Source organism: Lagopus muta, chromosome 3, assembly GCF_023343835.1.
Source record: "Lagopus muta isolate bLagMut1 chromosome 3, bLagMut1 primary, whole genome shotgun sequence".
NCBI classification, from domain to species: domain Eukaryota; kingdom Metazoa; phylum Chordata; class Aves; order Galliformes; family Phasianidae; genus Lagopus; species Lagopus muta.
In genome coordinates, this window is record NC_064435.1 from 20,040,181 (window position 1) to 20,056,365 (window position 16,185).

The 16,185-nt window shown below is 38.3% G+C and overlaps 1 protein-coding gene across 44 annotated transcripts in view; it reads right to left on the reverse strand.

Annotated features, from left to right (window-relative positions):
- Positions 1-16,185, reverse strand: part of RIMS2 (regulating synaptic membrane exocytosis 2) — a 436,647-nt gene that overhangs the window by 374,683 nt on the left and 45,779 nt on the right. For 31 of the 44 annotated variants that reach the window (XM_048938982.1, XM_048938984.1, XM_048938989.1 and 28 more), the window contains exons 2-3: positions 4,512-4,544; positions 4,026-4,112 (exon numbers count right to left, since the gene is read on the reverse strand). The exons of the other annotated variants lie outside the window; for them this stretch is intronic. In XM_048938982.1, coding sequence (XP_048794939.1) covers positions 4,026-4,112; positions 4,512-4,544 — 120 coding nt within the window. The remainder of the gene's footprint in view (positions 1-4,025; positions 4,113-4,511; positions 4,545-16,185) is intronic. 44 annotated transcript variants of the gene reach the window in all.

The following is a 16,185-nucleotide window of genomic DNA, read 5'->3' on the forward strand; positions in this document are numbered from 1 at the left end:
CCTCTCCAGCAGCTCATCCCCCAGCCTGTATTGGTGCATGCAATTATTCCTCCCTAGGTCTAAGACTCTACACTTGCTTTTGTTGAACCTCATCTGGTTTCCTACTGCCCAGTAAGATTTCATGCTGCAAGTGGTAAATGTTAACATTCTCATAATAGCAGTGGTCATGATCAATTGTAAGAATTGCAGAACAGAAGTTTTTGAGATACCTCGTATTGACTTTGTTTAGAGATATAAACAGATTTACAGTTACGGAGGTATTTTGAGGATTTATAGTATTCAACTTTGAGATAGCTACAATCTCCATTTCATTTTTAAATACCACAAAGTATACTTTTATTTTCAGCTCATTTATTCTCAGTTTTCTTTCCATCTTCCTGTCTGAGAAAATAAACACAGTAGAGTGCTAGACTTTTCATGACTCTAACTTCGCAAGTGTATTGGCTGTAGAGATATATTTTTCTCTTTAAGAAAATATTCCTTCAAGTGAAGTGTGCTATTTTCAGCAGGTCCTATTAGTAAACATATTGAGCAGGAAGTACACAGACTGCAAATAAACCCACTGACTATACACGGTGCAAATTTTATTAAACCATTATTTATGTGGGCTTGCTATCACACTTGGGGTAGATAATATGATGAGATTCAAAGCTACCAAGTGGTTGGCAATCATATTGTTTACATAGTAAATTTAGAATGCAAAAAGAATGATCCGTTGATGTACATTCAGTATTTGAGAGATGCCAATTTATTTTAACTAGAATTCATTACAGATTCTTATAAGTGAAGCAATCTTTTCAGAGATTGTTTTAACTCACACACTGACTGAAATATCCACTGGTATTTACAACATCAAGTACAAAGAAGAATATTTCCCTTCTTACGAAAGGCATTATGTTCTTCACATCATCCTTATTATCTTGTCTGCTTTTTAACATTCTATTACGTATTTTTGAGAGAGCCACTCACACTGTTTGAGATACAAGATCTCCAAATGTCACTCCTGTCTTCAAGAAGGGCACGAAGCAGGTCACAGAGAAATGACAGGCTGGTCATTATCACCTCACACCTGGGAAAGGCGAGGGAACAAAACCACTTCTGGGCAAATGAAGGACAAAATGGTGATCAGGAGTTGTCAGCACGGTTTCATCAAGGGGAACTCATGCCTGATCAACCTAATAAATTTCCAAGAAGTAACAAATGGCTTAATGGATGAAGGGAGCACTTTGGAGAGTAAGACTTTCCATACCGTCACCCTTAAGATCTTCACAGAGAAGATAATGAACTATGGGCTGTATTTACAGCCAGTAATGGGGATTGACATAAAACTGGAAGGAATGACGGATGCACCAGAGCGCTGCTGTCCAGAAGGACCTCAACAGGCTGGAGAAATGCGCTGAATGGAACCTCATGAAGCTCAATAAGCAGAAGAGCAAAGCCCTTCACCAAGTGAGGAACCTAGGCACCATCACATGCCAGGGTTTGTCCAGCTGGAAGGCATTTTGGAGAAAAGGACCTGAGGCTTCTGCTGGACAGCAAGTTGAACATGAACCAGCAAAAAGTTACCTTGCATCCAAGAAGGTCAGTGATACCCTGGGCTGCATTAGAGAAAGTATCAGCAGTAAGTTAAGGGAGATTATCTTTTCCCACCACTCAACCCTGGTGAGGCCATACCTGGAATGCTAGGTCCAGTTCTGGTCTTGTCAGGAGACCAGAAGAGAGATGTGGACGTACTGGACAGATTCCAGTATGGGACCATGAAGATTACTAAGGGACTGGGTCATATCTGTATGAGCACATACTGAAAGAGCTGGGACTGGAGAAGAGAAGGCTCAGAGGAGATCTTATCAATCTGTATAAGTACCTGAGGTGAAGGTGCTATGAGGATAAAGCCCAGTGGTGCTAAGTGCCAGAACAGGGGGCAATGGGCACCAACTGGAGCACAGGGGCTCCCTCTGAGCACCAGGCAGCACTGCTGTGCTGTGCAGTGCCGGAGCACTGGTTGCCCGGAGGCTGTGGGGCCTCCTCCTTGGGAATGTTCAGAAGCTGCCTGGCCATGGGCCTGGGCCCCCTGCTCTGGGTGTTCCTGCTGGAGCAGAGGAGGTTGAACAAGATGACTCTAGAGGGACTTGAGAGTGATCTAGAGTGATTCCTTCTCTACCTTCTCACACATCTTGTATTTCCTAGATTAACTTTAAATAAGTTTTTCATCAATGGAGTTGGACAGCCAGACATAGCTAAAAATCCATTACAGACTCAGATAGTAGCAGTGATTTCAAGTGGAAAATGCCCAGACACTTATGGGTAGTGGTAAAATGTCTTCAAGCATATACTTCCATGCTACTTATTTCTACATCAACTGCACAAACTATCCCTACCAAAACTACATTTTAAATATTATGTTTGAATGGCATGACACCCAACTGAATGGCACTATAACACCGTAACTGAAGCTTCCTTTTGGGGATAGTTTTGGAATATAACATTGCTATTAAATAGAACACTTCTTACAGCTTTGAGGTATCTGTAAAATCAATGAATATACAACTTAGTTCATTCAATAGTTATTAAATAAAAAAACTGAAGAAAGTTGGTTGCCAAGGAACGAGTGTTCAAAAAATACTTCCACTATAACAGCAACTGTAATAGTAACAGCATTCATAACTACTTTTTGGCAACTACAGCTCAACTGTTTACAGTGAATACAGTCTTTTCAGTTTCTTCAAAGCCATATGCTTCATATGCACAACAGCGGTAACCAGAACAAACTTTGGCTGCATTGAGGAAACTGGAAACACAAAGAAGGTATTAAGGTGCTGTGAATAAAATGCAATATTATGAGTACCTAACCATAATCAGGGGGGGGAAAAAACTCCACTATTAGTAATATATACAATTTAATACAAACGTCAGCACAAAAATTTGAAACCAGAGTTCAAAAAATACATTGCCTAACAGAACATCAATGTTAAGGCCTATTTCTTTGTTTAATTTTGTCAAAATTTCTGTATATTTTCAAAATATAATTAACAGATTTCATGGTCTGTAACTCCATTTAAGTAAGATATTTAAAAATAAACTAAAATTGATTCTGAATGGAATTTAAACAATAACAACAAATACACATCTTTTAAACCACTTACATGTGGGTTCAAAAGCAAACATTCTTATGTGAGCTTATAAGACATTTCTAAAAAAATACAGGAAATTAAACATTTAAGTTCAAATAATATCAGGTCACATTTGAAATACCAGAAAATTTGAACGGTCTTTGTTCTTGACATGTCTCCTTACGAAAGGAATACTTACAGCTTTATACTTTAAGTTCTACCCTAAGACTGAATGACCTAGCTTTGCCAGTTTCTGTTAAATCGTAACATTTTCAGGTAGCAAAAAAAGTAAAATTTTTCATATGGCTCACATGGTGGCTTAGCACTGTAAAAGTTCCATGAGTGAAATATTGGCCCCATCAAAGTCAAAACTTCCCTGAGCTTTGACAGAATCAAAATTTCACCTCATATCTGCTAAAGTCTTGAAGCTTTACAGATACTTTAGAAGCATGAAAAAAAAATGAAATGACACCTTCCTGGTCTTTTAAAAGCTCTTCACACATATTATGTAGATTTGTATAGCATTCTATGCATGATCAATATCACAAATTCCATGCATTTGCATAGACGTGCTATATATAATACTGCATGTCTCACCATTCAAGCTCGGCATGCACAGAAAACACATCTCTTTACTAAGAGTTCCATGTGTGGAGTATTTGGACAAATAGGAAAATGGAGCAGTAGTGGTTCCTCAGATTGGATTCTAATGTAATCACTTAAGTTACTGGTAAAAAGGGTCACACTTGATTTTCAGTTTTCCCTTTACCAACAAGGGGTTGGAAAGCAAATAGTGTCAGCTTGTAAAATGCCCTCAGTAGGATGTTCTAAATGGGCAATTATTATAAACATACTCTCCAGTATGTTTTAAAGCTATACAGACATTACTTAGTCTACAGAGAGCAGCTTACTTACGTCTGGGGCTCCTTTTCATTTTGCTGTTTTTGCTGTGGTTGTAGAACGTTATTTACCAGCTCAGTGATCCCACTAAAGGGAAACCACCTGTTTAAATAAGCAAATAATGTGACTGAATAACCAATAAAACCACACTAGTTCAAATGTTTTCTTATCCAATAATAATAGAAATAGACAGGCGGAAAAGCTAGAGCCAATGGGAATGCTATAGCTGCAATACTAAATCAGCCACTACAGGTGGAAGGGAAGTAAAGTTTAACAGTTAACCAGTTCACAAGCAGGCAGCAAGAACCTACATCCAACTAAGATGTGGATGAAGTAAGAAGCTGCAGGCAGCTCTCTTACAAGCCAGTCAGGAAGCAGAAGGCAAACTAACGGCAGCCTTTCAGGTATTAGTGTAAGCTAATACCATCAAAGGTGCCAAAAGCAGAACATGGCAAAGGTAGAAAAGTCAAGCCTACTGCACTTTTAAGATATTTTACTTACTGTGTCAGCTGTGGTTTTTGCTCTTCTTTGACCCTAAAAAGATAAGTTTGCACAACTGAGTGCAAAATGTCGTAAAACAACTACCCTGACGTTTTACAATCTCTATCAAATTAGTAGTAAAAGATCCTTACTTAAAGAGGAATTCCCTTAAAATCTGTTGTATTAAGTTGCATTCTGTGCTTATTTCCATTTAGGATTAAAATTTGGAAAACTAAATATTTTAGTTACAAATATAAGATAGACATAAAATATAGATACAGATCTATAAGATAGATCTATCTTATATATGTATAAGATAGATATAAAATAGATATAGGAAATCAGTGTGATTTCCTATAACTGCCTTCTAATTCTTTGAATAGAATCCATGTTAGAAAACTTTCAGTGACACATTCAGCTATAAACGCAAAGGAAAGTGTCTTGATTTTGTTAATTACAATCTATTTTCTAGATTTTTACTTTACCACCAAATTCTCTATCATAATTTAAGATGAATTTAAAACATATAGAGTCATTTTAAATGCTGCAGCATTCAAAAGTCTTCACTCTGTTTCTTAAATTACAATTAGAAGGGAGCATAACTCTAAGGAGGGAAAACTAAGGAACTCTATTCTAAGGAACTAAGGAACTGAGTGAAGTTTTCTATGACTCACTAAAAGAAACAAGTAATACATTCAGTATATCTGTAGAGTACTGATCAGAATTTGTCCATCATCCTTAGGAAATTATCCTTCCTGAAATACATGCTTTAGTTTGAGTGAATAAGCAAAGAAAATTCCTTCCCACCAAACCCCAGAACAGAGATATACACTTACAAGAATACTTACATCCTCTAAATGCAGGTATCTGCCTTAAATACCAAGTTGGGATTTAGTTTTCTTTTACCTTCAATAAAAATGAACAGGATCCTGAATAAGCGTTCTGAATGTCCCTCTGGAGAATACTCCCTTACTTCGCCAAAAGTGACTTCAGGCTCATAACTTAAGTAGATGTTTAACTTTGGACAGAAGATTAAAGCTCACAAAAACAGCTCTGCATCCCCCCTCCATATGATGCATCACAGTGACTGCCGCTGAAAACAGCAGCTAGACAAGAACTCAACAAGAAAAGTGGACACAGACACACTGAAAACCTTAAACACAGAATTTACCAGAGAAAAAGAAAACTGAACATGTAGCACACAGTGAAAAGTCTTCTAGCATAGTGTGCCTTTGCAGCAGTTTAGAAAATCATATTAAAAAGTTCCGATACAAAACCAAAAAATACAGATACACTCGAAAGTTAAGAAATATGAAATAAAAATTCTTCATGCCATTGCAATTCCGCTTGATCACGCATCTTAATTGTAACTGCTTTAATCTTTAACCATGAGATTCCATACTAGTTTTTCCACCCAAAATATTCAAGGGGCAGGGAGGAAATCAAAGTGCATCGGTACCATCTGCAGCAGGCAGCACTTGGAGCCTCCAACCTCAACAGTCTGAAAGCTCTATGGTGAACGGTGACAAGGAAATGGTCCATCAGAACTCAAGCCGCTTGCCCACAGCTAGACAGTGGAAGTGTCAGCTCCGTAACAGCTGGACAGGGAAAACTGAACACACAGTTGCTCCGTGGTTCCTTACATTCCTCTCACTACACAGCTCCCAAACATATTAACAGGACGGACACCTCAACTATTATCACATTGTGATTTTTTCTGCGTTACAAAACAGCTGAGATACAAATGCTTCATTTATTAAGTTTATAACCCATATCTTTCCTTTGGACTAGGGACCACGGTCATTTTTTGTCACATCCAAAACTGAAACCAAAATAGAATGAGATTAAATTCTGCAATAATGCACGCTAATTCTGAGTGTTCCATCTGAAATCTTTGGTGTTTTTTTTTTTTTCAAGAGGATTTAACATCTTTACATAATTGTATATATTCACTGACTTCAACTGCAGCTGCAAATCCTTCGTATTTCTGAAAATCATACAGATTTTTAGTTTAGAACCATTAAATAAAAAACGTTGGCCATTAGCAGACACCCTGAAAACCTGCATGTAAATGGCTTTCCCCCCATTTTATAGGAACACTGTGTTCTAACACAGGATGTAATTTGATTATGCAATTCAAAACATATCTCCTATGAAATACTCTTTTCTCCTTTTACAATTCTGTGTCTCATCCACTATACTCTTTCCAACACTGCAGTTAAGTGAGGACAAGAGCCTCCATTATTATATAACTGTGACGCAGTCCTTGAGTGCTGTCCATATATCCTTCAGTCCCTGCATTAGGCAATGCTCTTCCTTGACTTTCCAACAATGGAGCAGAAGCTATAATTTGAAATGAAACTATGAAAAAAGAACTATTGAAAAACCAGGTTCTACCATATGAAGTTAAGCTAATATTGCCCTCATAGCTCAACAGGCCTGGGGCCTTTAGGTGCACAGCACAGACACTCATCATTCAAGGTCAGGGAAATAAGGGGTAGAAACTTAGTAATTGACAGAAATATTAACATGTTAGATGAAATACATGGAATACAGTTTAGCACAACTGTGGTTGTCTTCTTCTAGACAAGAGTCCTAAAAAGACTCCAGATGCTTAAGTACTGTCTACATACTGCACATACAGTTGTACTTCAATTACAAGAAGTGCCTTGGTTTTATGAGATAGAGTACTCCCATATTTCCCACATATAAACTGTTTTTTCCCTTCCTTTCAAAAATCATTAACTATCAATTCTTTGCAAGAATTGGACTGACACATCAGTATAGATATACATTCATCTACTTAACAGACCAAATGAAAAAAACCCAAACATTGTAACTGCACACTGATTCTTTCACACTATTTGTTTATATTTTGCCTTCCCCCGTATCTGTCTTCTAGAAACTCCACCAAGAACAATGCCAGTCAGAGTTGGAAATACTAGAAAATACTAGAAATACTAGAAAAACTAGAAATAATTTCCAATAAGTACCTGTTTAGAAAGACCACCAGCAGGCTGCAGATAATGTGTCTAATCAACAGTGGCTGGGACAATATATTCCAACAGTGCAAAATATTAAGTCATTCTCTATCTATTCTCATTTTTGATGATTTTTTTCTCAACAGGAATTCACTCAACACTGTGCTGAAAGAATCTGAAGCCTTCATCAGTTAACATTCTATTTTGCACAGATTGTAATCCCATATATTGCATAATTTGCTTCACTTTAAAATAAGACAGTTTTTTTCTACTTGTCAACAATAGAGAATATTAGCACTTCACACTCAGTTGACTACAACCTCTATCCTTCGAAATGTTCATAGCATCATTCCTGCAGCAATCCTCTGCAAGCCTGCACAGTGCAAGTGCCAGACCCCTTTGATCCTTTCCAGACAGTAGCATCATCAGGTTGGAACCTGAGTAACACTGAACACTTTTTTTAGTGTCAGATTCTCCCTGGGTACTAAAAATTTCTTCAAAGGTTATGGCTAGTCTCACTGGAACAAAGAATGAATAAGAGGACAGAACAGAAAAGCGGGGGAAAAGAAAAGCAGAAGCAGGAGAGAACATAGTGAAGGAAGTGAATATATTAACACATTTTTTCTCAACTATATGAAGTCCTAAAAATTTTCTGTTCTTCAACCTCAGGAAAAAAGTGCTTCTGTAAAATCTACTGTGCCAAAATCATACAATATTCTTCCCAAATGATGTATTGGTAACAGGCAAACTAACAAGCAGTTTGCCAACACACCTCTTCTCCACTTTTAGATGCATCAGAATTCGGGTGTCTAGATTCACAATAATGATTCATAGAATACACTCTACACCTTCTAGATGTCTGAAATTAAACAGGTATTTAATTTCCTCCAGTGAAGTCTGGGGATATCCAAACTTCAGAATGAGCCATTCTTGCCAGGAATATAATCTCAATAACACAATATTGCACTCAAGATTCACAGCTTTGCCATCCATGGACCTACAAGCACAAGGTCGCACCGGCAGGAACAGTCTGAGCGTACCCAATGTCTCCTAGAAGTACTGAGCAGAGCACAAAGCACAGAACACTCCACACCACTTTCATTTGCAGTGTTACAGGCTGGGAGCTGCATTCCTTTGTTCAGCAGTGGGACAGCAGCTTTCTGCGCTCCCCTCAGCCATAGGAACTCAGAGCACAGCCCTCTCCTTGCAGCCATCTCAGCAAGGCTAGGAGAGGCCATTGTAGGACACTAGGCTTTTCTGGCCCTTTTGATGAAGCTGAGAGAAGTGGAAATACAAATGCATTGACTGGAATTCAGATTTCCCTTATCAAGCATTGAAAAAAAAAAGTGTTTATTATTAAAATTAATGATATAATTGAATTTGTCGGTAGCACTTTAATGAAGTCGTTGATGCTTTTACAACATCTATTTTCATTAACTGCATTGCTTATTAAATTCCAGCAAATGGGACACAACTATGAAATGTTCGGTTTTGGGAACACAGAGCCTAATGGCCCAAAACTCAAAGCAGAATATACATAGTCTCAAAGAGAAAGGCACGTTACACTTAACTTGATTAAGAATTAAGATGAGATTAAATATTAACTCACAGACCTATCTCGTTTCCCCAAAGCAAATCGTACAGGAACAATGAGAGATAGTCTCTGTTCTATAAAAAGAATCTTCACATCTTGTTTCCTTTACAGATACAATACTGACACTGACCTCCCGCTGTGTTAATAGAAAAGGAAAGAACTGTTGAGCGAAGACTGTGGAAATAATTTTGTCTTAAAAATAGATTTCTAGTTTTATACATCAAAAAAGCTATAAAAGCAACCATCTTTCAAATAAACACAACAGCAGGAATGCCAACTACTACACCCACACACGTTGCAAAGTGAATTCAACTTAATAGTGCCCTCTGAGTTTGTATTTTCTTCTTTGCATTCCAGATCCCACTACTGTGAACAACAGTATAAAGCCAGAAGCCCTCTCAAGGTTCAAGATGCCAACACATTGGCTTCAGATGAAGACACTGTTCTCTCTGCACAAAATTCTCTCCAAGTATTAACAGATTTCAACTACTCTGAAAGGACTGGCTAATTAGAAAATCAACACAGTGAATGCAAAGACAGTGAAAAGCAAAGATTAAAGACAAAACTATAAAATCAGATTATGGATTTTATGTTGGGCACTGCTATTTCTTGCCCAGCTGTCCGAAAAATGGACATACTGCTAATTGAAAGGACTGCTGTAAAACTATAAGAAACAATTCTGAAACTTTTCACAAATTAAAATGTAATGACTAAATGAATATTTTCCAACAATCTTCAAAAAAATATAGAATTACCCAACATGAACTGGGCTGAAAACTACATGAGAAGGTGGTAAGGAAAGCACAATCAAGTGATTTCACATTCTTCAGCCCTTTTTAAAAATTCTGATCAATGGATGTAGTACCTGCATCAGGAATCTCTATATTCCCATTCTCATAATACATGAACATCACAATTTTTTGAAGTATTTGCCATCGCTAATATTTTTGTTATGTAGAAAAAGAAATCATCCCCAACATACTTTGGAAAATGACAAAAAATTAAAAAGATAAATAAAATAAAATTTAAACAACATTTTGTTGCTCTTCTGCTCTCCTTTTCCCCCACCTCCTGCTTTCTCCCACTGAAAACAGCATTCATTGCATACCTGCACAGTTAGACCACTAAAGGGATGCAAGTTCCAGGAGTAACTAGGGACTGTGCTGAAAAAGAGAGAGGTTATCTGCTTCATCCATGCTCAGAGGCTTCCACCATACTATCATAAACTGCAAGGTCTATTAATACATTTTCCTAAAATTGTTACTGTGGACTCTTTCCCAATCTTCAGAATAGTATCCCAGTGATATTTCCTTGACAAGCTGGAAACAAAAGATTACTGTGCAGTGATTACCAGCTCACAACTTAAGTCTGAAGTAAAGATGCATGATACACAATTTATGACTTTTCTCACATCAGCTCTTAGTAAACACAGCCACAGATATGTAAAATAAGCAACTCTCTTGAAAGAGGACACCTCTACAGCTGAAGTTACACAACGTTAAGAACGTTTAACTCCAAGAACAGTTAGGAAGGTTGAATACAATCCACACTTATTTGGCTAAGTCGAAATTGGAAATATTTACATCTTAACTGAACTGATTATGTGAATTGATTACTCCATTGATACTAAAAGAATATTCAACTTAGAATATTAAGCTTAATTTCTTTTTATGAAAGTGAAATTTTCTTTTATATGACTGTTCTGAGGGTTTTTAAAATTAGAGAGTAGAAGTAATTGAATGAAAAGGATCACTGTCTGAATAATAACAGTCTTTTCCAATGAAAGGTTTTACTGAAAAAGTGTTCAGGTGACTTTCCTGACTGATTTTGACCTGATCATAACAGAAGTATCAGCAGCTTCTGCTAAAACAACTCAAAGACCTGAGATGAGAGGTAATTGATCATTCAATAGTACTAGACAAGCAGATGGATAAGTTAGGTACTTGCAATAGAAATAGTGCCTGTGACAGTGAATAAATTCAAAGCCCATCTAAATCCATGCTGAAGTGGTTAAACAACACCTGAAGTTCAGACTGAAGAGATATTAAAGAGTGGCAACAAGAAAAGTCCATACATCCTTCACGAATGAACAGATCTATGGATGATGCTTTGTAATAGCCCAGATTTGAATGATCTGTCTACAAACCTCAAATAAACATAGTTAATTTCATAAGATTAATATTACATTTTAGACATGACATTTAGATCATAATTAGAAACTGGATGATCAGAGCCTCCAAACAAACCAGACTTATTACTTACGACAGTAACATGTAACATTTCTAGAAAAGATACACTAAATGCAGTTTGTTGTGGTTGAAAACATAATATTCAACAGCACCATATTTGAATTTCAAATCAAGGAGTGAGGAGCCTGACGGTAAGTTTTGACTCCTCCAGAAAGAACCCAGGAAATGAGACTGCTTATCTTTGGATATGAATTCTTCAGAGCAATTTCTTTTCCTATTATTTGCTTCTAGAGTAAGATATGGTGTTCTACAGACAAACCCAGAAGCTTCTGCTTTATATGGGGCAAGCTAATCATTTCCATACCACATAAACAAAATGAGTTAATTATTTTAAATAATATTTTCTTCATGAGCCATTCATAGAAGAGTCTTTAGTTACATGGCCATTTTGGCGGCCCCCTTGTTCTTCCACTAGGGAACAAGGAAATTAATCCTTCCAAGACTGGTGACAATGACCTCCAGGAAATTTTCTGGGTTCCTCCTGCTCCTTTAACAGAAAGCTCCTACACTTCTATCTTGGCCAATTTTTTTCATTTCCATTACAGTCTTCATATTGGAACCATAAATTGAGTGCCTGAATCACTACTCAGCACATGCGAAAATTACCAAGTACAACTGTAATACTGAATAAGTACTACACAGAATGGTATCCACCATGTTAGGTGCAGTCCCAATAATTAGTTCACAGATCAATGCTCTCTCTTGAAGGTTAACCAAAACTGGAAGCGGCAGGCCCTGACCAGGGAGGTGATATTAAAAGGTAAGTGTTCAAAACCTAGTGTTCAAACCAAACATGTTGTCTAAATTGAGCTAATGCTGCTATCTCCTATATTTAGCAAATGAGTATTTTGGTTATCACAGCACGAGTGGGAGTTTGTAACCGTCAGCACTGCAATCAGTTGCCATGTGGAACACACCAGCTGCTGCCCCCCTGAGTGGCTGGTGGCTGCTGAAGGGATATACAGAAACAGGCAACAATAAAAATTATAAAGCAAAAATTAATGTAAAGTTTTGAATGAAGGAAAGTTGTCAAAGATGGGCAAGAAATACAGCTAGAAAATTATTTATTCTACATGAACAGGCTGTGAGCAACCTGATGTAGTGGAAGGTGTCACTGTCCATGGCAGGAGGCTTGGACAAGATGGTCTTTAAGGTCCCTTCATAGCCAAACAATTCTGTGATTCCATCAACATAAGAAAATACATTCAGTGAAGCACTGTCTCCCCGTCTTAATATTCTAGAAGTTTTTTTTCATTTGTCTCACTTACTAACTTTCCTGAACTAGGAGTTTTGCCAGTTTGAGCTTCCTGGGTTAAATTATCAATTACTTGTTAGTTTTACCATATACAACAGTTTCAAGATCAGCATCAGCTTTTTCAAAATGTCAAATTTAAAAAATTAAAAATTCATCAAAAATTATAGTGTGTTAGAAATCTAGTGAGAGCAAAATAAAGATCCAAACAGTGCATATGAAGGCCGTCCACTGAAAAGATACGGTGGAAGGAAGGGATGCCATTCAGAGGGACCTCGACAGGCTGGAGGGCTGGGCTCGGGTGAACCTGATGAGGTTCAACACGGCAAAGTGCAAGGTTTTGCATTTGGGCCGGAAGAACCCCAGGCACCTGTACAGGCTGGGAGGAGTGGTCCTTGAGAGCAGCTCGGCAGAGAAGGACCTGGGGGTCCTGATGGACGAGAGACTGAATATGAGCCAGCAGTGCGCTCTGGCAGCTCGAAAGGCAAATGGGATCCTGGGCTCCATCAGGAGAGGGGTGTCCAGCAGGGACAGGGAGGTGATTGTCCCTCTCTACACGGCTCTTGTGAGGCCCCATCTGGAGTACTGTGTCCAGGTGTGGAGCCCTCAGTACAAGAAAGACATTGAGATTTTGGAAAGGGTCCAGAGGAGGGCGACTAAGATGATCAGGGGGCTGGAGCACCTCCCCTATGAGGACAGGCTGAGGGAGTTGGGCTTGTTCAGCCTGGAGAAGAGAAGGCTGCGGGGTGACCTCATTGCAGCCTATCAATACCTGAAGGGAACCTACACCCAGGAGGGGAGTAAACTCTTCAAAAGGGCTGACAACAGCAGGACTAGGGGAAATGGTTTTAAGTTGAAGGAGGGAAGATTTAGGTTAGATGTTAGGGGGAAGTTCTTTACTAGGAGAGTGGTTAGGCCCTGGAACGGGCTGCCCAGGGAGGTTGTGGATGCCCCGTCCTTGGACGTGTTTAAGGCCAGGTTGGACGGGGTCCTGGGCAACCTGATCTGAATATGTATGTTGGTGGCCCTGCTAGGCAGGGGGGTTGGAACTACATGATCCTTGGGGTCCCTTCCAACCCGGGTGATTCTGTGATTCTGTGATTCTGTAAAAGAGCAAGGAAATTTTAAAGAGTCCTTGAGCCTCCATCAATACTTCTCGACTAGAAGTTTAGTTGCTCAGTTTACATTGGCTCATTTAAAGAGTAGTTTGTATTATGTAATTCTCTATTAGAATGAATTTCTAAATCCAATTTCAACAAATGAGAAACACAGAAATACCTCATTAAATTGGTTTGTTCTGTAAGTCAACTCCTTTTTAGACAAAGCAAAAAATATGTCCCAAACAAATGCTGACTTTCTTCTCATGAAGAAGCTGCATTATGAGACAACAGTTTCATCATTTGTCATCTGTCATAGTGGTATTTACAGTAATACTTTGGTCTCTCTCACACAATCTGAGAAGACCCTGCTTTTCTGTGATCCCAGAGCTCATACCATATGCAGCTCATACCATATGCAGGCCAAAAGCCTCACTTTGGAGCCGAACACATCCCCAAGACCTGCCCACAGTGGTAGCTTCTGCTTTACTACAGTCGTTAGTTTGAATTTAACCAAATTTTGGTTTTGCTTTCCTTATTTTTTAAGAATAGCTTAACAAAGGCAACAGGAAAGAAACTATTCCTCCAACTCCTCATCCTGAATGAGATCATCTGCCTCATGCTGTCCCAGTCCCACAACAAGAATGTTCTCTGGTTCTTTGTGTCCCACAGCATCTTTCTGGTGAGCCCAGAAACGAAGGCCAACGAGATGCTGAGTGTGCTGAAGGGAATCAAAGACCAACCTGCTGAGTGAGAGCTTCTGCGCCCTGGCACAGAGCCCAGGGTGCCTGCATATGGTCTGGGGAAGAGAGGTTGGATATCATGAAAAGGTTCTCCACCAGAGGGTGGTGGACATGGACCAAGCTGCACAGGTCACGGCACTGAGCTGCTGGAGTTCAAGAAGCATCTGGCCAATGCTTTGAGCCATATGGTCTGATTTTTGTGTGGTCCTGTGCGGAACAAGGAGTTGGACCCAATGATCCTTATCCATCCCTTCCAAATTGGCATATTCTATGATTCTATGATTCTACAATACAATCCTTAAGATAAAATTTCATTCTTATGTCTCATGTTACTTCAGAAAATTCAGATTTCACCATACAAGACATCATTGTTTTGACTGGAATAGAATTTTTAATTTTCTCTGTAGAATACATTCATAACCTTATCTCTACATAAAGAACAAACCTACTCAAGCTTCAGTAAATCTGCAATTTCCATGCATGATTTTAAGAGTGAACTTCAGTAACAGATTTTAGTTGTTGTGCTACACTTCTTTTCCTTGAAAAGAAAAACAAATGTTATTTTAAAAGTTGCAGGAGAGGAACAAGAGTGTCAGAAGGAGTCTTTCACTGAGTATTTAATTCCATTACAAGGAAGCTTCAGACTACAATGAAAATTCATCTAAAAGTAGTCTGAATTTTTGTACACTTGTAGGTATATCTACTCACATATGAAGCAAAAATGCTAAAAATGTTTTATTTGAACTGGATCAAAAAGATTTTTAAGACATATTTATTATAGTGTCTGAATGGCTACTTTATTTAATGTAATTTCCATTAATCCATATTGGAAAGAAGAGACTTTTTAAATAGAACTTACATTTTAATCTCTTGTGCAGCTAACTGAAATATTTCAGGAACTCATAAAACAAAGTGGAAAACCTGATCTTAAAACTGATACAAAAACTAGGATATTGAAATCAAACAACCATTTAATCCACTTTTGGAAAATTAATTGAATTTTACAAAATATGTTTTAAACACACGGCAAAAAAGATGGCCTTGCAAGTAATAAGTGTAAAGATGTAACACTGTAAATATATAGGTCACTCCAAAAGTAATGCCTCCTACTTCTTTCCATGGATACTACAGCAGATACAAAGAGCATAATAATACTATTTGACAAAGCAAATTCTTAGCTACAAAACTTTCTTACTCAACATAGTCACCACCACTACCCATGCATTTTCACCAGCAGTGAACAGAAGCCCAGATGCCAAGCTTGCAGAAATTTGCACAGCGGAGCTGACCCACTGTTGTCACTACTGCTGAGATGCACCACTCACTGGCTCCCTGTGCTCACATCCACTGGTTGGTCTCCAGAAACATTCAGCAAGTGCAGATGAATGTCCATTGGTGCCATTTTTTCTGCATGGAGGAATTCAGTGACACACCTTTGCTTTACTCACACTTCCATGTCAGACACCATTCTGTCAGATTGCCCCTCTATTGCCATCTGTCACACAGCCACAACATGTAACGGAATACTGGCAGCAATGTTCAACCTCTACTGCTATATCAGCATAATAAAATAATAGGCATTACTTTCAGAGGAGGGGAGCCCTCATTTAATTTTTGAACAAATTACTCCAAAAAAAGTAATTTGGGGGAGGGTTTTTTTTTGCCTTTCTTTTTCAATAGTAGATGGCATTGAAAGCATCTCCCACTGAAAATGCTTTTCTGGACGCTTATATAATATCACCAAGTGCAACAGTGAAATGTACAGTCCTGGTCTCAGTT